The 25,245-nt window shown below is 48.5% G+C and overlaps 1 protein-coding gene across 1 annotated transcript in view; it reads right to left on the reverse strand.

The window, feature by feature from the left end:
• The window catches only part of LOC119450325 (uncharacterized), a 38,872-nt gene extending 14,382 nt beyond the window's left edge, over positions 1 to 24,490 (reverse strand). The window contains exons 1-6 of the mRNA XM_049666478.1: positions 24,402 to 24,490; positions 22,204 to 22,333; positions 9,442 to 9,671; positions 4,949 to 4,981; positions 3,132 to 3,182; positions 476 to 639 (exon numbers count right to left, since the gene is read on the reverse strand). Coding sequence (XP_049522435.1) covers positions 476 to 639; positions 3,132 to 3,182; positions 4,949 to 4,981; positions 9,442 to 9,671; positions 22,204 to 22,333; positions 24,402 to 24,447 — 654 coding nt within the window. The 5' untranslated portion in view covers positions 24,448 to 24,490. The remainder of the gene's footprint in view (positions 1 to 475; positions 640 to 3,131; positions 3,183 to 4,948; positions 4,982 to 9,441; positions 9,672 to 22,203; positions 22,334 to 24,401) is intronic.
• Positions 24,491 to 25,245: the final 755 nt, after the last annotated feature.

A 25,245-nucleotide genomic window follows, 5' to 3' on the forward strand; every position in this document is an offset into this window, starting at 1 on the left:
TAGATCACACTGAATGACTGCAGACAACGACTGTCAAAACGCTGGCAGCAAGCGCATACGCCGCAGCGGGCGAAGGTGCGTGCGGTCTATCGCTTCAACGGAAACTGAGCGGCGAATGCACAGCACATAGAAAGGTCAGAGCCGTGTGGAGATAAGAGACGGTGCGGGCGAGCGACGAGCGCGGTTGTTGGCAGAGTAGAAGTGCGCCCCCCCCCCCCCCCCCCCGCTCCCTCCGGCGCTGGCTTCCCGCTTCCTTGCTTGGGCGTGGGAGATTGAGTGCGTTCGCTCTCCGTGATAGCGCGCGTCCCCGCACGCTTCCGCTTGGGCATATGGCGCGCGGCGAAGATTTTATCTATACGGAACCTCACGGCGACGGCGACGCTGACGGCAGAAATCCGGTTGAAGTGTCCATATAATTGCTATCGCAATAATAACTAATAATGAAGTGTTTTCGCTCTCTCTTTTTTCAACTCGCCTGGGCACCCGGAGGCACGTAGAGGGCGTTAATGCTGGTGCGCAGCTGACAACGGCCGTAGCGCTTGCGCAGTCCCACTTCGCCGCATCGGTCGCAAGGCTCCCAGTCATCCCAGCTCGTGGTCACGCCGTACCGTTGCAAAGGGCCCTCGAGGTCGAGCTTCTCTGGCACACAAACAGCGACAATGAGCTACGTTGCCAGTTAGCTTTCATGCAGCCACGTAAGCTTTAAAATAATATAACCATGCCAGACGAGGAACTTCCCACGGTTCTTCGTGTTGATTAAAGTGACACGCCGAGATCACCCATTAGATTTACAAATCCTCACGCCACCGGGGAAGAAGCAGTTGAATTGGCTAGCATCGCTAGTTGTTAATGCCTAGGTTTCGGGTACCTTGCTCACTGTCGGTACGATCAATAAACCCGCTAAATTTCTTCCGAGCACAATGGACCACCTATATAGCTTGAGAATTAGTCGTACATATGCATGCGTATGCGTATATATGACTATTAGTTACTTATATGATACGCAGATATCTGTAACCTCCCGAAAATTATAACATTACACGTATAACGCAGAAACGCTTTCTGAGGTAACCACTCGGCCGAGTTTAATGAAATGTGTTGCATTTGAGAAAGAAAGTCAAATTCAAGTGACTGTTGGAAGCGGAATATTCATCCAAGGCCTGATTTTAAAAGCAATTTTCAAAAATTGGTAAGTGAGAAAATAGAAGCACTAAGTTCACGAATTCGTAGCTCTGCATCAAGAATAGGTATCGCAGTTCTGTAAACTCCATTCGTTATAGCATACAAAGCGGACAAATGTGAGATATCAATTTATATCTTACTTGAAATTGTTACATTGTTTACAATGGTTTTACTAAAGTCCTACTCACATATTAGTTCTCTGTTTCAAACCCATGTATAATGCATCAATTTTGTTTGCTTTTGATGTACCGTTATATGCAATTTACAGAATTTTGATATCGTTTTTCATTGCGGCGTTAGAGCTGTCAACTTCATAGTTTCGTTTTCTGGAAATTTGCGATTTTCAACAATTGTTAGAAATTGACGACCCGCACCAAAAATTCGCTACCAACAGTCACTAAATTTCAACTTTTGCTTTCGAATGCAACACAACTCATCAAATTCGGCGCAGTGATTACCGAGAAAAACGATTTGTCCTTTCCCATGTATTTAGATAGGAACCCCCGAAATCGACTAAAAATAGAATTTTTTTATAGTTTTATCACCACAATTTTTTTTTATTTTACCACCAGCATTCTTGGCAAATGTTTCCACCAAGTGGAACCCTCAGATGCGCAACGGCAGGTATTTAAAAACGGCGCCAAACGCGCCTACCTCCTTGACTCCGCCTACTCGCCGCGCAAGTTTGTGTTATGTGCTGCGGCTTTTGCTTTATTATTAAAGGACGCCTAAATGTATTTACATATATAATCATTTAGAAATATAGTGTATCTAGCTAAACTAATGCTTTTAGTAGTTCAGTACGGGGCCAAAAGGGGCATGATAGTCGTGGGAGTTCGCACGCGAACTTTTGTTTGCGTCCGCGTTCTTACCCGGCGTTCTGCTCAGAAAAGGAACATTTTCTCTGCAACCGCTGCAGTTTTCAAATGGTAATTTTTGTTAATTGTTTCTGAATAGCCTGGGCCCCTACTGAACCAAATAAAATGTGTTGCCACCGGAATTTCGTTTTTTTTAAAGCTTTTGTTTAAGAAAAAGCCATAAAATTTAACTCCTCAGACTAGAAAAATTTTTTTTTTACTAAACAGTGGTCAAACATACAGTTATTATTTTGCTTTAGAAGAACACCCACTACACGTCCAACAACTACATAAGTTTTGATCATTGTACCTATGAAGAATTTTTCAGTATAATGTTCCTTCAAGAAATAAAAAAAAATCATATTTTACGAAAGGTTCAGTATTTTCGCACCAAATTTAAAACATGTTCAGTAAATGCAAATTTCAAACAGCCTGGAGAATTTCATTGAGTTTGTCTCAAAATTAACGAAGTTAGAGGCAGTATACTAGCCGAACACCTAGGTTTGGTATCCATCCCCTCTTAAAGCTGAAGTTAGCATTTGACTGTGTTCACCTGTCCGATTCAATTCAGTTTTGATTCGGCCAGAAACATTCTCGATGGAGTCCCAGGCTTAAATCTGCCTCAGGCAGCTAGACAAATGCTAAGAAACCTCTCTGTGGCAGTGTGAAAGACATCCAAGCAACAACTAAAGTTCATCATGGATAAAACACATGACGTGTATTCGTCTCTTACCAAATCGCAAAACGGAATAACGGGTGCAAACGCAATCGTTTAAGGTCAACAGGGGGCAAGAATATACGTGATAAAGTAATCAGGCGTACGTACTACGAAGCTTTATAGAATATCAAGCAGAAAAAAAAAAAAAGAATAAGCTACGTGGATGGCATTTATGCCAAACAGTTGTAGTTTTTGGAGGAGGACGTCGGTAGGTGCGCGCAGAGTATTCAAGCAGCCAAATAGGCGTATGTCTAACTGTGTGTGTGAGTGTGTGCCTTCTATAGAGAGATGTTCACTGCCTCTTCCCTTGAACCTGCGCAATTGCCCGTGAGCTACGCAGTGATAAGCGGCCGGATAAACTGCAACCATCATACCGTAGGCTTCTTGCAACTCTTCCAGGTACTTCTTGTGTTGCTGCTCGTCGCCTGGAAATGGAGAAGTGAGAAATGTTAAGCCGCTCTGCTCACGACCATGTCAACTTAACTGTCTCGCCCGATTACCAACGAGTGTAGTGGCCGCAATTGTAGCATTCACCGCGTACCTTCACCGGAACATAAAGCCACCATAGAACCGAGATGAGCGTCATAAGCTGCACACGGCAAAGTGTTGTTCATTATTATTCGTTGTAGTCTATTTGGCATAAGGAGTTGTGTATCGCAAATATGCGGTACTTTATTTCCCGATTAGCTTTCTTTGAGAGGAGTAGCCAAAACGGCGCACCTAAGCTATCAGTGAGTAACCGAAAGCTGACTTCTCTGCATGAACTCTGAGTAGTGCAGTGAAGCAAGAAACCCACGGAAAGGCGACTGAAAGCACAGGGCTGATCAGAAAGGCGAGTCACTTGACAATGGCATCTCGTACCGACCACATGCCCGCGTGAGGTCTGAAGCGTGTTTTGCTGCTATAACACGCGACACGAACGTGACGCCTCGCGCTTACGCAAGCTGGAGACGTCAGCATAACCACGACGTTCCCCAAGCGCTGTTACGACTCGGTCTCAGATTGCGCATGCGTCGAAGGGTCCGCGGAGGCCTCTCTAGTTCGAATTGTCTCCCAGAACGGTGCACCTCACGGCCCGAACCAACAAGAGAAGATGGTGTTATCTTCGCTTGCGCTCCTGCCCATGCGCGTCGCTGAGAGCATACGGCACCATGGACAAACACCTGGCGATCCGGCATCTTGGTGGACTGTCTCGTGTAGCTCCGACCAACGAGCCATTACCTGCCTAGGGAACTAAGGACATCATTAACCGTACTATAGCGTGCCGTTTAACTCATGGATTTCCTTTCAGCTACTCGCACGTGTAATAAAGCATAATGTTTTCTGACTCCTCGTCTCGTCCTTGCTCGCGCATCCACCATTACTTCCTCGGCTAGGCAAGTTGTTCGCACGTCAGCCTTGGCATGAAGCAACCTTCAGAGCCCCTAAGCCGCGCATAACAAGGCACGCTAATGCATTTTTGTAATGATGTCCAGAATGGTGACCTTAATAAGAAGCTATAGATATGGTTGAAATAGCGAACTTCGATGAACATGGTTCCGGGTAAATTGTTTGTCATAGATTCGGCTTCCGTGTACAGTTATTGCTTACTTTTTCCTCATTGGCAATAGTTGGTTCATTGCTATCTGATTATACTTTGCAGGTTTCGCTGAAGCCAGCGATCCTCTGGGCTTGGTGCTTTCTGTATTTGCCGCTGACCGCCGAAAATTACCTGGCAGTTTCGGGGCCTAGACATCTTTTTAATGCTAAAAACGTTTTATGCCACTGCTGATCGAAGCTGACAATTATAATTGTAATCACAGTGCTCCCCGACTTACTACTATCTACAGCGTAAGCAACCAGTGCGAGTGCAGGATGATTATCGTTACAGCGCTCCCCGACGTGCCGACCTCAGCATATATGTGCAAGTGACGGGTGTTTTCATTGTTTGCTTCAAACGGATAATCGAAGAAAGCCTCCCGGCCTTATAGCGTCTCCAGCTATACTATACTATCGTACCTCCCGCGAACGTCGCTTTATATTTAACTATGTAGCAAAGGCTATACGCACGACTCAGTATAGGGCGCTTGATATTGTATATACGCGCTTTGCAACCGCAGGTGTAAACGGATAGTATTAGCCCCCAGGAAAGGGACACGTGCACACGATGTTGTGTTCGAATATGAAAGTGATTACACTGGACGCTGCTTACCTGTGTGCGGTTCAGTCTGTCTTGGCACGGCCACTGCGGTGAGAAGGCGAAATTTGGGAAACATGACGAGACAGGACAGACGCCGACCAGAGTTGAGAAAAAAGAATGACTAAGAACTTCATGTTTCGGCCCCCGAACGGGAGCCTCGTTCACAGTGAAGGGTCTATACGCTCTTACGACACAGTGTAACGACCTTGCAGGTTGGTAGAAATAAGTACTTCTTATCCCCTCCCTTTGAACTTCTTTTTTCTCCCTCAGATATTCAATTTCTCTATACCATGCGAGCTCAGTGCACTACGTAAAGCAGAACACGATGCAGAAACTGGCCCGCAGGAAGAAAAAGAAATACACAGGCGTTGGACATCGATCCGCAATTCCATCCACATTCCTACTACAGGGGACGATTGAAAAGTTCGCCCTTTACGACCGTGTGCCCGAGCACCGGCATTCCCCACGAATAGTGCAGTAGTTGAGAAATGTGGCTTCCAACTCGCATGTAGACGTTGATGAAGGCATGAAACGCTTGTTTCTTGTGTCACCGCCCAAGTTCTCATCCACGTCTTACCTATGTATGTCGCCGCTATTTTCATCTCGGTTACTCCAAGATACCGTCACCATTGCTTTCTCGCCTGGCACCATTTTAACGTTTTTCAGCTGCCAAACCGCCGTGTGGACGCGTCACTCATAACGCACTTGCAATACGTTACACACTCACAAAGCAATGGACAGCGCCATTTGCTGCTAACGTATTGACCCTTTTCGCGGAGCAGTTTGCTCTAGAGGAACGAGATGGCGCTTTCGGCGGCGCGCCATACGTTGCCTCAGCGAATGCGCACGAATATGAAACTATTACTGCTTCTGCCCTGATACTGTGTGATAAGCTGTCGCAAATGCAACTGGGTGTTCGCTAATACACTCTGCCCTATTCATGCTGCAAAATGTGTAACGATAAAGGGAATACGTGTGCGGTAGTACGCTGCAAAAAATAGTGATTCGGATATTTGGAATGCAATCAACCTGTGTCGCCGCTGCTACATAAGAATTGCCTGTGTTGCCGCCCTTCGCGATGCGCGGCTTTCCTCAAGGATAAAAAAAGATTATTCATCCGCCTGAGCTGTATAGCTAACCTCCAAAGAAAGGACTTCAACTCCGGAACGTCGGCACTTAAGAGTGAGTACCGCTCGTTACAAAAGGAAGTAGTGCCACTTACTGGCATAGTAAGTTTCTCGCACGTTATCTACACACATCCACCTGTACTCGCACGCAAACCTACGTCCACCCTATCGCCAACGTATCAATAATAAGTGAATAGGCGCTCACTTGAAGCAATGTGCCGAAGCATGAGTGACGGCGACTACACCGACAAGACACGAATGTTGGAAGCTGAACGTTTCGTGACGATACACAGAGTAAGCGAGGGACTAGAGATAATACGTCTTTGCTACGAGCTACCGCAAAGTACAGAACATTTATATTCCAAGCTTTGTGCGTAGCAAGAACAAATCTATCGCAGCAGAGCACACCCGCGAGCGATTACGCTGAAAATAAACAATCAGATAGTGGCCGCACCGAGGAACTTTACTGAGTCAGAAATATGACAAGCTGCTGGTTCAAAATGTTTGCCAAATAAATAACGAAGAGCACACTGATCCCGCTTTAATCCATAAGCGGAAAGTTTGGACAGCTTGGAATACATTTCTAGTCCCGCTTTTAGTAGAAGCACCGTATACGGTGCTCGCGCGCTCTGAAAGCACTTACATGTCCTCTAAAGCTGTGGACAAAACCGAAACAGACGGTGACTGTGTCGTCCACACAGTCACCGTCTACGATATGCGTCGAAACGGAGGTTTGCTGCGCCGCACCGGCGTCACGCACTTGTATTGTAAACGCGGAGGCAACGGAGGCGGCTGAGGCAAGCAACGGGCGCGTCACCACGTGATCAAACATGGCAGCGCCCACGGGAGCGCTGCGAAAAGGGTCAATATAGACATAGACACCGTGAAGAATAACCACAGAGGCCGTCTACTGAAAGCTCTGCGTTAGAGGTACTACATGCTTGCTCGTTGGGACTGCGCCCGTGCACAGAATAAACATCAGAAGAGTTTCGGCCTTGGCATCAGTCACATGGCGCCCGTGTTAAGGACGATTCATTTTCCCTAACTGAAACGAGCGGCGCATGTCACTGTGTCGAGCATTTTAGTAAGGACGCCTCAGAGCTGGTTCTATAGCCAATGATGCCGGCGTATAGTTCCGTTTCCCTTGTCTTGAAGCTCGCCTCAGCACATCGCACGTAGTCTGTGGACTGGCGCTAAACTTCGTGGCCGTAACCGCATACGCAAATTCTCGTGAATAACAATGGGTCGCCGTTTTCGTTTCACTGTGCACACAGCGGGATTGGCCAAGAAAGAGGTAACAAACACCTTATTTAACACGTCCATAAAGGCTGCGTTAGAAAAACTACCACCCACACGACAGCGGAATTTCATGAAGGATGCCTATGACGCATCGATTGATGGAGTCATGGGTGGGGCTTAACATCCCAAAGCAACACTGAGGTTACGAGGAATACCTCAGGGAAGGGCTCAGGGTTAAATTTGACCCACTGGGGTTCTTTAATGTGCACCCAAAGCACGGTATACAAGAGGGTTTTCTGCATTTTGCCCCTCATTGCATGAAAGGCCACGGGCATGGCCAGGCATCGAACCTGCCACCTCGTGCTCAGCAGCAAAACGTCATAGCCATTGCGCTACTGCGGCGAGTCGTGTGCAATTTCACATGCGTGGGTCAGACAGAACCCATACACACGTTGTATACCTGTCCGCTATCGTCTTGATATTGCGGGGAAATCCGATGCATCTGAAGCAACACTTTGTGCTCGACCACCCTTCGGAGTGGTTCAGGCTGCTCATTACGTTTATGTCCTGTAGCAGCGCTTCAGCAATCGCCGCCAGGAACGTACGTGCCAGGAAAACCAGCTCGCATCAATCTGACCATTGGTGGGTGAGCAAAGCTTACCTGCATTGCTTGTGGGCGCGACAGGCAAATATTTGCAGTCCCTCTCTTGACTCTCTCAGACTATGTGCACGCAGGGTCATAAAAGCCAACACGAATGTTCGGTGTCTAAAACCAGGCGTAAATATTGAAAATTGGAGCGAGTCATAGAAAGACAGCTCCTGTGTAGAGAACGTGCCCTTCCATTCTTACAGAAAAGCGGCTTAAATAAAGTCAGCTTAATGGTTCGTCAAGGTTTAAAACAGGCATGCTAAAAAGAATTAGCAAATCGTCGAACTACCATAGAAACGCTCAGAGCAATATTGAGAGAAAACACGGCGAACGCGGAAGATGGAAATCCAAGACGATGAGCAACACGAGAACAAGGTGAGAGCAGGAGCCAACGTTTCGACAAGTGGACTTGTCTTTTTATTGCGATAGCAATTATATGGACACTTCAACCGGATTTCTGCCGTCGGCGTCGCCGTCGCCGTGAGGTTCCCTATAGATAAAATCTTCGCCGCGTGCCGTATGCCCGGGTGGAAGCGTGCGGGGACGCGCGCTGTCACGGAGAGCGAACGCAATCAATCTCCCACGCGCAAGCAAGGAAGCGGGAAGCCAGCGCCGGAGGGAGCGGGGGGGGGGGGGGGGCGCACTTCCCCTCTGCCAACAACCGCGCTCGTCGCTCGCTCGCACCGTCTCTTATCTCCGCACGGCTCTGACCTTTATGCGCCGTGCATTCGCCGCTCAGTTTCCGTTGAAGCGATAGACCGCACGTACCTTCGCCGCTGCGGCGTACGCGCTTGCTGCCAGAGTTTTGACGGTCGTTGTCTGCAGTCATTCAGTGTGATCTATTCATGTTTGTTTGTGCGCGCTCACACCACGCTTGTTCATTCAGTTAGTAATAGTCGGGCCACATTTTCCAACGCACGCTATACACATGCAATGCTGCCCGGATCGGCAGTGCAGCGCTACAGGTGTGTCCCTTCGCACGCGCTGCCCACGGGAAGCGCTTCTCATCAACACCACCGTTTCACACGCGCCTCCTCGTGGTCATCGAGTCTCTCTTCAGGTCGGTCTACTTACGCCGCAGCACACCTGCTTACTTAATCAGCTCATGTTTACTACAATTCATATTGCTACCAAAGCCGCTCACCTTACTTCGTATGACATTGCTGTGTTGCTATCGCATTCATTGCTTCGCCCTTAGGGCGAAACTGTGACATTTTTCTATTCGAAACGTTGGCACCTGCTTTCACCTTGTTCTCCTGTTGCTCATCGTCAGAACAATACTGTCATTCCAAATAGCCTTGCGCTTGTCCGAGCCTGGTCTCTCTCTGTGCTCGTTCTCTGGTACGCTACCTTCCCCCCTCTATAGCCGTAATCTACCTATTTATTCCGAACAAAGGTGAACATAGAGCGCTAAAAGACTATTATATTAGTCCAAACAGATGACGTGTTTCTATTTATACATTCCGTGAAACGATAAGAAACAGTCGCACCGTCGAGTAGGTACTCCATCCTGTAACGCGTGGGCGGTTCCTCGTTGTCGTGGCACACGTAGAAACCGACGTCCGCCTCGCTCACGTTGGCCAACGTGAGCGCATGGTCGGCGGCCACCGCCACTCGGTTCAGCGCGGGGTCGTCGTGCGCGTCAGGCTTGAGGCGCTCGAAGTCGCCCTCCATCGGCCGCCGGAACCACTGGCGACTCGTTGGAGAGGCACCTTCGTCGCTGTTCGCAACCGTAAATCGCTTACAGTATAGAGTTGCTGTATACACGCTACCAAAGTTAGCTGTTAGCATGCATAAACGGTAACTCTATAGCTTACAGTTGCAGAGAACTCCCGATACAGCTTTCTGTTGCTCAGTACGTGGTATATAAAAGTGTTTTTTTCGAGCGTCAAATTAAGAAGCACGCGAATACACGCAAAATTGCCGCGCGACTGGCCGCTCGAGGCACTTTGCGTGTATTCGCGGGCTTCTTTCACGCTCGGGAAAACACTTTTATGTAGCACGTACTGAGCAACACAAAGCTGTATCGAGAGTTTTTTATATTGCTCTACAATTTCCTTATTGACACTTTGATAATTAGGACAGTACTTCACGCGTTAGATAATTAATTACAATTACCTAATTAAATCCCAACAACGAAAAATCACTAACGACTACTCCACTGTACTGTAAACAATATACACTAGGTTTTCTTCGAGTAACGCAATGGCTCTTTTTTTTTCAATCTTGGTGCATGATAGTTGGGACACCCTGTCCTGTATACACTTGAGAGAAAATGGAAAGCGAGTTGGCAACTGCCACCGGAAAGGGAACTACGCCTGCCTACTCTTCAGAAAGGAGGAGACAGAAACACAAAAATGGAAGATAGGAAGAAAATAGGAAAGTACACTACTGACAACGACACAAGTGACCTGCAAGCCCACCGCTCCGAATGGCAGTAAAACAAACTGAAATGCGCGGCACGGGCCATCCGGTCTTTCGTTTCGACGAGCTCGTTGCCCGCACACAGAACGGGATCTTCCGCGCGCCAGTACAATAAACACGTAACTGGCGCTCCTAACTACGACGGAGCTCCGGGAGCGGAGAAAGCCACTGGCTCCACATTATCGATCGCGCTTGACAGTGACGAGGGGCTTCGAACCTTCTGCGATGACATCATCTCGCGTGCGGTGCGCGCACAGCTGTGAACAGATTCGCAACTTGAGGGTTGCGCCGTTTAGTTCAACGGGCGGCTTCCCCTTGCTGGTGTCGAACACCCGTCCCGCGTGGGACTTCTGTACCGGTGCTCTGGCGTGTAGCATTGGAATGTGCGTGGTTCGGGTCCCGACACGGGCAGTTTGAATCGGGCGATGCCGGCAGGATGCGCTGCCACCATTACATTTTATGTGTGCGCCATCGCGCCGGGCAGGCATGTGGTTTCTTAGAGCCGCGTGAGAAACGGTCGGTTTTGACTCGGATCTGAAGCGCTCGAAGGAATGTTTTCAGCGAAGCTTTATAGGCTCACAACTGTCGGCGGTGGTGGCTGGTGGTGTCACGTTGAAAATAAGTGGGTCGATCCTGGTGATAGTGTAGAAAGGGTCCATGCTCAATGGCACATACCCCTGTCATGGGGGACGATCCTGGTGATTGTGCAGAAAGGGTCCAAGCTCAATGGCACATACCCCTGTGGGCTCGGGGACCATGCCTCCTTGCACTACCCTTGTCACACGTGGGACCCAAAGAGACAAAATCACCAGCCCTCCCCCTGTAGAGAAAATGGGGGTAAGCGAAGCTTGTCATCCGATTCTAGCGTGAGGGTTTCTGAGGCCCAACCGAAACGTCAGCGAAGAGCCGCGGACCCCGAGTTGGGGGAGTTCGATGTTGAGGCCAAACGTCAGCGAAGAGCCGCCGACCCCGAGTTTAGGGCAAACGAAGCGGAACGCCTGCGACAGTGTCGTCTTTCCACAAGCTTCGCCTACCCCCATTTTCTCGGCAGGGGAAGGGCTCTGAATTTTTGTTTTCATCCTACGGTCAAGGCGCGTGGTTGACGTTTAGCTAGAGAACAGCTTTCCCCTGCAGCCCACTGACAGGTTTACCGCAAACCAGTGTCTGTTCATGGCGCCACATAACATTCTACTTCTGGGAATTTTGTCGCTTCGAGAACGAGTTCTAGGACTGGCGCCATAATTCCGACGTCTTCCCGCGTCCACGCTATCCGATTGAGTGGTGCGTGAAGGTACGCCTACTTGGTTTCTTTGCCGTTTTACCAGGTTTTGCACTCAAACAGGTAGTGCGTCGCTGGCGTCCCTGGGAGACGCGCTTGCTAAACAAGTGAAATCAACACAGTTATGCAGCCACCTGCACGTAAGCAACGGGAGCGTAAGCAACGCTCTGCTAAAAATGTCCATTATCTTTTAGACCTGAAACAGTACCACGATTTGCAGATTACATATATACTTACACCCGTATTCATAGATGCTCTTAAGTTAAAGTGGATTTCTGAATACGGGGTGTTAAAAAAGTTCGGTTTGTCAATTACTATACGATGTGTATCCATAACTGATGAGCCACAAGACTAGTTATTGTGCTAGAATTCCGTAGTTACTCTGTAGAAATACTTCAATACGCGTAACATTGCTGAAACATTAACGGCAGCAATGAAGATCAGTGCAGGTTCTTTTGGCTTGAAAGGCCTCTCACCAGGCCACATAGCAAATTTTGGTTATACGCTGCAGGGAAGTTCTTACGTGCCCTCCTAAGGAGTGTTCTGCCGCAAACATTTTTCAGATTGATTCATTAATAGCAGCGATAGAAATATTTGAAGTGCCGCATACCTATGATTTCAGGAGCCAAGTTTCACAGCCAACATAGCCACTCTCTCCAGTTTCCGCCATCTAGCCTCCGCAAGTGAAATTCCTTCCCTGCGTTCTCCCTTACCGGAGCCGGAGGATCACGTGACTATAGTGAACTAGATATACAGAACTAGTTCACTATAACATGGCGCATACGTCAGTGTCCCCGCTTTTCTCTCTCGCGCGCGCGTTTTTGCTGAGTGGCGCACTTCCGGTGACTGTCTCGCCCGCGTCAGTGCCACAGTCACGAGCACTGAGGCAGACGCAAGCAGGTCAAAGAGCACGATCGAACATTGGAAGCCGGCAGAAAATGACAGATAGTTTCGTTAATGATTATATGATAACAAAGAAAATTGAGAAGAAACTATACTGCGGAGCGAGCGATGGAACTGAAAATGACAGGCGTAATTCTATGGGTGTTGCTATTGGGGATCGTGGTCGGGAGTCGGGCGTCACACAGAGGATCGCTAGGTGCGTCTCGAAAATGGAGTAGCTGGTCAAAGCGGTACAGGGACATCAAACGGAAGCTAAGCGGGCCCACGCCGTCATCCGTATCTTCTGGACGAGAGTGGCTTGTGGGTGAGGAAAATTGGAGATCAGAGGTTAAAGGGGTAGAAAAAGGTTTATTTACATTGCATAGTGATCGCCTCAGCTCTGATGCCAGGTGGCGCTCTCCGCTAGCGCCAAGAATAGAGCCGAGTAAGAAGAAAATTGGGTACCGGTCCGGGACAGTGGCCTTGGTAAACTCGGCGGTGATGCAGTTCCACTCAACCTGAAAGCTGGGGAAGTGCGAAGCAGTGATTCGCCGGTGTTTCCCTTGTGTCTTTCTTGTGTTTATCTTGTTTTGTCATGTGTTTATCTTGTATTTTGCAATCTATCATCCGTTTTGACACCTGTGCTAAGGCACAACTGGTGGGAAGCCGCCACGCACACGGAGCCGAACCAACGCGCACGTGTAGCCACAGCCTTTGCTGATGATAGAAGCGATTTCAACGAATTTCTATAATTAATTTGATTATTCATGAGTATTCCTATCTTTTAAATTATTATGAATCATGTTATTTTATTTTGAACCGGTTTCGATCAATTCTGCACTTGTTTTGACCCTGGTTTTGCGCGTGACCACGACATCATGAGATCACATTACACGCTGACAGCCCGGGCAGCCGGGCAGCGGGCGTGCATTCAGTTATCGAGTCCTGTAGTCCACGCATCAGTTGTCCATCAACATCATTATTGGAGCACCCTACATCTCGGAGCACCATTTAGAAAGGGACACATCGGGAACAGAATCCTCATTGTCCCAGTGATACGATGAAGAGGTCAACGGCACATCAGATTCGCTAGAAAGAGCGGCACCTCTCCTAATTGGTATACAGCTCGGCTCGTTGAATGGGCTGGCATGAAGCACAAATTAGTTACGGCAATTAGCTGGCTCTCCGTGGCAATCGGCTTGGCCTGCTTGCAGTGGTACGTTGTACGCCTTCTTGAGGGATCTCTCATAGGAGTCTTGGGAACCGTATAGCTGTCGTGATCTCATGACAAAATCCGCCAATCCACCAGTTGTTGATAAACCTGCAGGCACCGGTACACGACATTTCTGCAATGACGGGGCGGGAAAGTCCTTATATATATATATATATAGTCGTCATCCTGCCGGAATGCCACTTGCCAGCATTTGAGTGGTCACGCTGGCTAGTAGCTTCAGTTTAATGCTGTTGTTGTGAATACTACAATGATGCCGGCATCCGCCGGTCGTAACAATGAACCGGAAGATGGAAGATTGGACTATACAGCAAACGGGTGCAGCTGATATTTAGAGGAAGAAGTTGAGTTGGGGGAGGTCATGTAATGTATAGAGCACATAAAAGGTAACATAATGTGTCGACAGAGTAGATGGCGTCGCGATATAAGGTCATTTGCGGAGGTGGAATCGGGCGGCACAGGACAAGGGGCTGCGACAGGTCTTCGTTTGTATAGTATAATAAACGGGCAGACTACGACGATGAACAGGCTCTCAAAGCAGAGCCTTGGTGCCACCGTTCGTAATCATGGCAAGTGATAGAAACAACGTAAAACAGAGTCGCTTATAAAGCTGAGGTGGGTTATATATATCGTGCGTGCGTGCGTGCGTGTGTGCGTGTGTGCGTGTGTGCGTGTGTGTGTGTGTGTGTGTGTGCGTGTGTGCGTGTGTGTGTGTGTGTGTGTGTGTGTGTGTGTGTGTGTGTGTGTGTGCGCGGGTGTGTGTGTGTGTGTGTGTGTGTGTGTGTGTGTGTGTGTGTGTGTGTGTGTGTGTGTGTGTGTGTGTGTGTGTGTGTGTGTGTGTGTGTGTGTGTGTGTGTGTGAGGGCGCGCGCGCGCGCACTGCGAGAACGTGCGTTTGCGTGACTACAAGCATGAACGTGCACGTGCATGGACGAGTGCGTGCGTGTGCGCGTGTGTGGGTGCGTCTGCGCTGCGAGAACCCACGTACGCGTAACTGCAAGCATGAGTGCACACGCGTGCGTGCGTGTGCTTTCGCGCTGCGAGAACGTACGTTTGCGTGGTTGCAAGCCTGAGCGTGCGTGAACGCGTGTGCGTGCGTCAGCGCTGTGAGAACGTACGTACGTGTGCGTGACTGCAACCATGAGCGCGCGCGTGTGTGTGCGTGAGTGCGTGCGTACGCAGCGCGTCCACGTGCGTTAGTGTTCGTGCGCTGTACGTGCATGTATTGTGCGCTCTACCGAGCTAGAGTTCTTGTGATGTTTGGCCGAGCTTGCATGGCAGCTGGCGTCAATGTGTGTGAGCGTGCGTGCGTGATCGTGCACGCAATTCTGTGCACGAGTGTGTGCGTGCGGGTTTGCTAGGCACGCACATTTGATCACGTTGCTGCAACGCGGCGCCCGCGGTCGAAGAGGCCCCAAGAGTGAACGTCGGCGCCGACATACGAAAAATTGGAGAACTGAACACCGTTCCAATTACGCGTATTTATTAAACCAACTTTTCGTATTTCGGCGCCACCACGCAGCCTTGGGGCCTATTCGATCATAAGTACCGTGTTACAGCTCATACTGAACGCGACTCTATATATACGTCGAATTGTGCCAAAAGCTTTGTGCGCGCGCGCAAGAGTTATCGTGAGATGCAGGGGTCCTCGGCAGTAAGCAGCCAGCTCATACATATAGAGGCCCAGGCTATAGACAACTTGAGTCAGTGGATATATACCACACTTTGATGCGCAAGATCGGCCAACCATCCAAGGTGTCCGAAGCTAAATAAAGCTATCGCTTTAAAGCGGAGAAGGACAAGCGCTAAACTTACAGTGCCACTTCGTGATAGGGTACCACAGTGAGAATCAGACTTGTACACGTTACAGAAATTAAGTTACCAATTATAATTACAATTACCTAATTCAAAATTTTATTTGGTTACAGTGACCAATTACTCGCACACGAAAGTAATTGAGGAATTACTAAAAGGTAACCTACTACTTTTAAGTTACTTTCCTCCATACTTTCATTGGAATTGCACAGATACAGCAAATAGAACGAGTTCACCTGGCTTTTTCAATGCACCCTCTGCAGACCTCCACACGCTACTTCTCAAAATTCCTTCTAACGTATACACGTCTTTCGTGCCAAACAAGACAGTGAACAAGCATTACGATACAGTGAAAAATTTGAAAACACCATATTTGGATTCACACTCGTGTTTCTGTATATATATATATATATATATATATATATATATATATATATATATATATATATATACTCGCGAGGCTTGGTCATACATATTCCAGACGTATGAACGATCCCGATCATTGATAGTGCACGCAGAAAGATAAGTTACAGTCTGTCCAGGAAAATCTGATATGAGTCTCCCAGATGATAGCGTATTCTCTCTTATCTGCGGTATCGTGTAAAGGAGTTCCATGCGCTGTTGCCACGGAGGAATGTAAATGGCGATAATTGCACACGAAATGAAGTCTATATCCATGCACGTCCCTTTCCGTGCACTAAGCCGTGCTGAAACGAAGAAAACAAGGCTGCAATCGTTGCTCTAAAGATAAAAAAGATTGGACGCTTCTACTGCATGCAAGAAAAAAAAAACGTGTCATTAATTTCTATCGTTACGTTTGTTTTAATTCCATCCAAACTTACTTGTTCTTAGGTCATCGCGATTATACTCTTCGCACGAGAAGCAAAGTCTCTCCATCGTTGTCCGGCATTGTTCTTACCTTTGCATTGTCCGAAATACGTTATACCGGAAAAACCGTTAGCGCCATTACTAATTATTTAATTAATTAATTGATTAAATAATTATTTTTGTGAACCTATTTATTTTGCGCTGATGCTGCTGCTGTGTACGAGTGTCACCTTTCTGGGTGGTCCAAAGTGACAAATTTCAAGCCAGTTTTATCAGAGGCGAATAGATGACAGTATCTCTAATTGACAGTAAGCGTATGGTACAAAGAAAACCTCTGAAGCGCGCCACTAAGAGCCACCTTGTGAGCAAAATAGTGGCAAATACGCTCTTGGGGTCGCAGTGCCTTCTTTAGGCACCGTCGCGAGAAACAGAGGGAAAATATTTCTTTTAGCAGGTCAGCGTTTTCAAGCTATGGTGTAGCGGAGCTGTACGGGAGTTACATATAAAACCTGCAGCGCATTTACGCAGTGCATGGTATCCTTGGGATACCAAGCACGATACGCTGACCATTACACGGATGCCCGGATTTTGCATGGCGAGAGCGATGGCTGTTTCTTCCGCAGCTTCTGATTTGGGTGTCGAGATGGTCGCCGAGGTAGCGATTCGCCCCGAGCCGGTAACCGCGCAGACTGCACAGTGAGAGTGTCTAGGAGAGAGAGAGGATGACGAGCCGCCTTCGTGTATAAAGGACATCTGGGCGGCCATTGTAGGAATCGCCTGGCATGGTGATTCTTATAGGGAACGGTTTGGCAAATATCTTGGCCCTGACTAGAGGTGGAAGGGACGCGTTTCTCGGGTGAATGGGGCCATGGATGATGGCTGTATGCCCAGTTGGGGAAGAACACCTATATGTCTGTCGTTGTAAGCGCTAAACGGTGTTGCTGCGCTGTTCGGTGGGCTTCAGTGAGCTCATCTACCGTGGTATGAACGCCCAGGTGGAGGAGCTGCTGGGTGCTGACATAGCATGGGATGCCAAGCGCCGTCTTGTAGGTCTGGCGGATGATGGAATCCACCTTGGTTTTATGTGCCTGACGAAGATGCAGATAAGAAAGCGAGTATGTGATCCGACTCAGAATAAATGCCCGGATGCCTACAAAGGTCTGTTTCCTTAACCCCGTTTCTACGGGTGGCAATTCAACGAATGAGGCGAGCTATCTGCTGCGCCGCTGTTTTCAGCTTGATGATGGATGCCCCATTGTGCAGCAGCATTCCTAATATGCGGATGGTCGGCACCTCAGGAATGCTGACGCAGTTGAGGCGAATGTCAAGGGTGACAGGCGGTGGAAAAGCCTGAGCAGAGCGTCTGGCTTTCTTTTTTTTTCGAATTACAAGAAACTCGGAATTTGCTGGTGAGCAAGTGAGCCTCATGGCCTCAACATGTGATCGTATGGTGTGAACAGCCTCTTGAGGGGCAGTTCCCAATCAGAGCCTTTGCAGGCTCAGATGCATGGTAACATCGTCCGCGTAGAGGGAGTGGCCGATATTGGGGATTGATGCCAGCTTCGCAGGAAGCTGGAACGTAGTGCGATTAACGAGGAACGGGGAAAGAACAGCCCATTCATTGAGCGGTGCCCCGCGTTCCGAGAGAAATACAATCACTGATAAGCTCGCCGAGGGTCAGCTCTACCGCACGGTTGGTCAGAAAAACGCCCGGACAATGTTGTGTGCGCGGGAACCCGGGATGATGGAACTTAGATTGGCCATGATGGCGGCATGCGACACACCGTCGAACGCTTCGCTGACATCAAACCTCAGGACGACCCTGGTGGCCCGCACAGAGCGGGCGTCCAGGATATCGTTCCGCAATTGGAGCAAGTTGTCCTGCGTCTACAGGTGGCGCCTGAATACATACATGGTGTCGGGGAAGAAGTTATTATCTTCCGGGTGGGTGATAAGCCCATTAAGGACCACGTGCTCCATGGCCTTTCCAATGCAAGAGGTCAGAGAAATTGGGCGAATTAGGTTCTCCAGGACGAGAATCTTGTCTGGCTTCGGGATGAAAGTCATGCGAGCGTGCTTCCATTCGTTAGGCAGGGTGCCTGATGACCAATACTGATTCATCAGGTTAGTAAGGGCTGCAATAGATGGCGCGTCGGTTGCGCAACATCTCGTCAGTAATTCCGTCAGCCCCGGGGGCAGAAGCGGTGCGAAGTTGTCCGAGAACGGTGAGGATTTCGGCTTCTGTAATGTTGGCATCGAGCGAGGCATTAGGTGCACCCGAATATGGAGGAATGGGGTCATTATCTACATGCAGATTCAGATATCGTTACTGGAGTTCCAGAAGAAGCTCCGCGTCGGTACCAGGGAATCGATGTACCAATTGATAAATGCGGGATTTAGACGCGGCTTTGGTCTGCGCGGGGATCGAGAAGGTGGCGGAGCAGATGCCAGGAATTCTGCTGGCCAAACTGCCCGTTAAGACTATCACACAGTTGATGCCATTGTGTGCAGTCTAGGTAAGCCGCATGCTTCTCAATCTCGCGCTCCACCGCCGCGTTTTGAGCCGTAGGTTACGATTGTGTCTCTGCCGAAGCTACCGGCTCTGGAGCCCGGCCTCGGCAGCCCACAGGTGCACGGGCGAGGCGGGAGTCCAGCACGTATATAGTGGTCAGCAGCTACGGGGATGTCAGCTGTGGTGGCCTTTGCGTCCGCAAGAAGGGAGGCGGTCACTAAGAAAGGTCGGCAATGTCACTATTGGGTCGTTAGGGTCGATGTTCGTGCGATATTATAAAAAAAATATCACAGTTTCGCCATAAGGGCGAAGCAATGAATGCGATAGAAACATGTTAGAATAATACACGAAGTGTAAAACTCGTAGCTGTAGTGGCAGTATGAATTGATGTAAACGTAAGCTAAGTAAAAACGAACTGTTGTGCTGGGGGTCCTCTGTTTGAATCCTGCCATCGGACAATTTAATTTATATTTATTAATTAAAGCCAACGTCTTTCTTAGTGACTTTACCACCACTTTTCCGTATCGGGCATGTTTCAAACCTCTTTCCATGGGCCTATCCCGGAGGTGACGCACAGCCGTAGCAATAAAATTAAATCATTTTCAGGTTTGAGCTTTATTTGTGTTTCGTACTTTTAATATGTAAGTCCGAGAAGATATAAGGTAAAAGGCATGCACTTGTCGGTGTTTTGATTCCTTACATTGGTTTGTGAGCTGCCATTGTCAAAATTCTGAGGGATAATTTTGTCGAGAATGTAAGAACTCGTATGAGCAACTTTAGTGATAGAATGGTGTGGCAATATAACCCGCATATACTGCATGCCAGTTGCGCACCCTGGACCTCTGCCAGGGGGGGGGGGGGGGAGCAGGCACCTTGCATAATATGCAATTTCCTTGCTTTAGCCAGAGGAATCCGACAACAAATAAAATGCCTAATAATTATAATAATAATGACACCAAGGACGATGACGATGTTTATTTCGTCAGCGTTTTGCTGAAAGTAATTTAAGAGTGAATGAATAAATACAAGACACTGATAGAGTTTTTTTTTTTAAACAGGAAAATTCGACCTCAAGCCACCTCCTGAACTGTAATGACAATGTGAACAGAGCCCTGAAGGTACACGTTGGACTGGTGGGGCTGGTCGCGGGGGGGGGGGGGTTACAACACCCGAAACCACCCTCCCCCTCGTCGATGCGCCATTGCCGCACGCCATATAGCATGGCGTAACATAGAGCATACATATACCTAAATATATGCGGAACCTCACGGCGACGCCGACGGCGATGGCAAAAAACAGTTTCACCTGAAAGGCGAAGCATCAATTGCGATAGCAAATTTGTAGAGAGCTATACGGAGTAATGATAGTAGCTTTATCAGCTGTATAAACTTGGACATGCAGCAGCACCGGCAACACGCAGAACTGTTGTCGACGCCGTCGGCGTTTTGCCCGCGTTCGCACAAAATGCGTGCGGCGTTGGTGACTGTTGCCGGAGCCTCTGATATAAATAGGCACTTGGTGCCGCAGCTAAACGTCGCCTCCCTTCCTCCCCCCCCCCCCCCCACGGCCTTTCGCGCGTCGGAAGAAGGCGCGTTTGCTCTACATATATGGTGATTGTAAAGAAGGAAAGAGACGCCTACTTCTGCAGCCCTTCAGGGAGCACGGCGCAGAACGCGCGTTTGTTCGCCGTGGGTTCACTCCCCGTGAAAGCGTGCGTCCCTCGCGCCCTTTCACTCTCACATACAGCGTTCGGCGGCGCGCGGCGACGATTTCATCTCCATTGACGTCATACGGAACCTCACGGCGACGGCGACGCCGACGGCAGAAATCTGCTTTGGAGTGTCCATATAATTGCTATCGCAATAAAATTAGCTTGGAGTGTCCATATAATTGCTATCGCAATAAATATTCCAAGGATGTACATATCCAGCCGCGTAATCTCTCATCGCATCGCTCAAGGCACGTACTTACACGGCTTTCCCAGGTGGCCTTCCTTCCAAGCACTGACTGGCCGAGCCCAATCATTCATATCATCTGAACCGTTGTGCTAGCATAAGTGGGGCTGATGGAAACGGCGGCAGATATAATATTATCAATATCTGGAAGATTGGACCCGCATGCACAAACCTTATATAATGTCTATTGGTGTTTTGTGGCTAAAGCGCCCTTAGGCGTTGATGCACCCACGCTGACGCCTGGTGGCACGTCTCCTCCATCACGACTACCAACGTCGATGACCATGAGCAACCGTCGTGCATATGGAAGCTGCACTACGCTGCACACGCTAGCACAACGCGAAAGACGAAGCACGTAACTGACACACTAATACAACGCGCAAGACAAAGCACGTAACTGAATCGTCACCGAGTCAAATCAGCGCGTACAGCGCGTCGTAATTGCAGCCTCCGCGATCAACTTCAGAAACATTTTCAGAGCTAATTGCGGAGGCCACGATCCGCTGTGCTGAGTACGGTGAACGCCACCTAGGTGGCGTTGGTAGTGCTTCTTGATGCCAGCGTCCCTTCGAATGCTGGCATCGAGGCGTCGTAGTGCTGAGACCACCGAAGCGTTCACTGTCGGTGCGCGTTAGTGTCATAATGCAGTACTTCTCTTTTCTGCTCGTAGGCGGCGGCACCGCCCCGAGCAAGAGCGCGGGTACACGGAGGAGTGTTAAATATATAAGGCGCGTCTGTGTAGCTCTCTACAAATGCGTTTGTGGCGCAATGGGTTAAACGCTCGGCGATCTATCGTCGCGGACCGAGAGGTCGTGGGTTCGATTTCCAAATTTTGCATGTTTGTGGAACTTTTTCTTCTGGTTTCTTTCTTTGTATTATGTTCTATGACGTATTTCCGTGACGTATTTGTCACGTATTTCCGTGACGTGTCAGTGACGTATTTCCGTGACGGAAATACGTCAGTGAAGTCTTGGTGGACCCCGGCATAAAACACTTTCGTGTTAAAAATGCGCTTTTTGCGAGTGTGCAGACGATTGCGCGTCTTACATCTTAGTTGCAGTACTCAAATGCGTAAGGAAAGAAAAGGGGTTAAACAAAAGGGGGGGTTAAGTTGACCTCAGGGGGGAGGGGTTCCAACCCCCGAATTCCCCCCCCCCCCCCCCCCGTCGGTGCGCCACTGGACTTAGCGTATATACGCAAGCCACTTCGGCCCCATCATGACCTAAGAAGAGTCTATGCTTTTACAAGTATGCGCAAGGCACTCGCGTTTAATTCCTAATACAGAGTTCACCAATGTCGAGAGGGAAGATATGATGGCATAACCTACCAGAAGCGGCAGGCCATCTCGGCGCGGCCACCTTTGTCGACACTCTTGACGTGCACTTCAGGTTCAAGCAGCGTGGTAGAAGGGGGAACCAAGCGTTTCTCGCAGCTGCTGGCCCCGACCAGTGCCGTCGCTGCGTGGGAAAATGGAGATACCGCGATTGCTTCAACGATGCTGAGACAGAAAAAAAGAAAAAGAAACTTGAAGAAACGCATCTTGAAAATGTATAGGTTTCTCGAGTTCGAGACGCGGCGGTAGGAAGCAACGCGTTTCCTCCGTACAGTATTTCGTGGTAGTGGTGGTGGTGGAAGTGAGGGTGGCCGCTTATGGGTCACCTTTAATATTGAATAGGGGTGGCGATACTTGGTATGCTCCACCGCGTGGATCCCAGCACTACATCTCGACAGCGAAGAATTCGATACGGCGCTTCAGTAAAGCTCCTCGCCGATTCCTATATGACGATGAGCTGCATGAGAAATAAACACTTTCGCAGTCGCTCCATGCAGTGCATTCGATTAAACAGCGAAAGTGGTTACAAAGTTTTCGCTCAGGAATGGCGCCGTGACTGTGCACTTTAGTCAGCGGGCGTCGTGCTGCTTTCCGTTTTCTACGGTGCAACCTGGATTAGCGATCAACGAAAAGCGTGTTGTAGCTTTAGCTGCGCACGGAAAAACACCAAATGAAGCAGTACCAGGGAGACTTGGGACGGGCGTTCTTGCCTGCGAGCAAAATTTCCTTCGGAAAATGACCGAGCAATATGAACGAAACAAACGGACGGTTAGGGTAAGGTACCTGGTTAGCAATTATGTTTACTTGCAGTGGAAGGAAAAAATAACAGGATGACAACCATGCAGTAAGCGCATTGCGCTAACATCGTGGACAGCGGCAGGCAAAATGATGCAAAGCGTAAAGTAAGAGATACAGAAACGATAAATTAGATGGACGCGATGGGGAAGGACCCTGTTTGTTGCGGAACTCTTGAGCATCAAACTTGCTAAGAATTAAATCATAAATGGAAAGAAAGTTTGATAATTGGGAGCATAGTGCTTTGTTTACTGTTCCAAGCCATATCGTGGAGTAAAACGCGAAGTTTTAAAATAAAATCTGCCGATGAAGAGTTGATGACTATACCCCGAGACCTCGTGTTTTAGGGATGATAAGAGAAAAAAATGAATGAATCTGGGAGCGGTGCAGATGATAAAAGATAGTTGAATGCTATTATAGAATGGGGGAAAACCAATCACGAAAAAGAATATTTCTTTCCTTAGAACAATAAATATTTGCAGATCTGATAGCACGAAACACAGATGTTAGCGGTCGAGAACAGATGGAGTGTAAATGTAAAATAATTATAAGAATTTAAAAAATCCGCGACTCATTCCACTCTGTGAAAGTGGAAGACCAGCGAAGCTGTTTAGCGCACGACACAGATGTGACACGGAACCTTTAAGAAAGGTACGAACATATTTATTGTCCTTATCGGTGGTCACCGTGACGATAGGTACGCACACACATTCACGTAAGACAATGAATGACTCATCCCCCCTTAAGAAATGGTTCATACCGCCGTAAACGCGGCCTCCCCATTACGACGACAGAAGAGAAGTGAAATTCTACGCTGGAATGATGAGCGGCAACGCAGCCAGCTGTGGAAGAAGACGTCGAACGCGCGAGCAGTGGCACGAGCGCGTTCGCGCGGTTGCGCCGAGGGGCGCCAACAAGCCATGGCGCTTTGGAAGAAAACGACGACGCTCGAGCCATTGCTGATGATGATAGTTTTTCCCGCGCGGACGCCACAAAACCCAATCTCCTAGCCATAGACAGCTTCGCTGTAATGATCAAACTAAAGAAGAGAGCTTCATATACCATGAAAACCACCGCCCAGTTAAATCTATAGGCGCTCATGAAACTCATCCATTCATTGATCCGAGGTGGAGCGTATATTGCAGAACTCTCTTGAGCGTTCCGGAACACGCTTCCCTGACAACTAGATTGTCGCACAGTCGAACTGGCGGTTTTATATAGTCCCTGAAACCACAGCAAACGAATGAGGGAGTGCAAAGCATAGCATGACCCTGTCGATGTCAGCAGTGCCAACGCATCATTATACTATAAGGCAAAGAACATTCATCAATAATTGCGCCTTTATCAGGCTGGAAAACGACATTCTGAGATAAAATGGGCCAGAACTTGCAGCTTACCAGACGCAATGAGCACCGTTGACGCAAACAAGACGCAGCACTGCATGGCGCTGACATGGACTCTCTTTGAGGACAGACGGACTCGCCTCACAAACGTGCGAGCGACGTTCGAGAGCGCTTATCACAGGGCTGGTCGCGGGTTGCTTGGTACGAGGCTCGAGGAATTGTCGCGAGCTTCTGTCAGACTTCGTTTCATCATTTAGGAGTTAGATAACCCGTACAACCAGCAATTCACGAAACAAATATGCCCCATAATGAGCCCGAAATGAATTTGCCCAGATGAATTTCACGCTACTTGTAGATTAACAATAATAACAATAACAATTAAAAATACATTTAAGGGCACCTATTGTTCTGTTAGAACTTGACGTCAGAAATGTTTAGTTACTACTCGTAAGTAGCGCACATATATATGTTTAATCCCAAAATTATTTGTCGCAGCGCTGGATTTTGAAGCTGATAGCTTTCCAACTGGCATAAATTAATAGAACACTGTTTCTTCATGCTGTGCGTGTAAGTCCTTTGTGAGGCCAGCGCTCCTGTCGTCATACAAAGGCGATATATGAAACACGAACACCGCACGCGGTCGCAAGAGGTCGCGGAAAATGGCGCGCAGATTGAGTTGAATCGCCCTTACTATACAGTTCAACTGCCGATCGTTGTAAACAGTAGACCTGCATATTTCTAAACATAGGGAGAGATAAATTTTATTTGAATTGAGATTGATGTGGATTAGCAGGTAAAGGACCGCTCAGTCCAGGACACTCGCTGGTGGCATTCTTGAGAGCGAATTCTATGAATATCGCCCAGTTCACTCGGTCTTGCAGGCAACTTGCTGTACTTG

The sequence above is a fragment of the Dermacentor silvarum genome, chromosome 4 (genome assembly GCF_013339745.2).
Source record: "Dermacentor silvarum isolate Dsil-2018 chromosome 4, BIME_Dsil_1.4, whole genome shotgun sequence".
NCBI lineage: Eukaryota > Metazoa > Arthropoda > Arachnida > Ixodida > Ixodidae > Dermacentor > Dermacentor silvarum.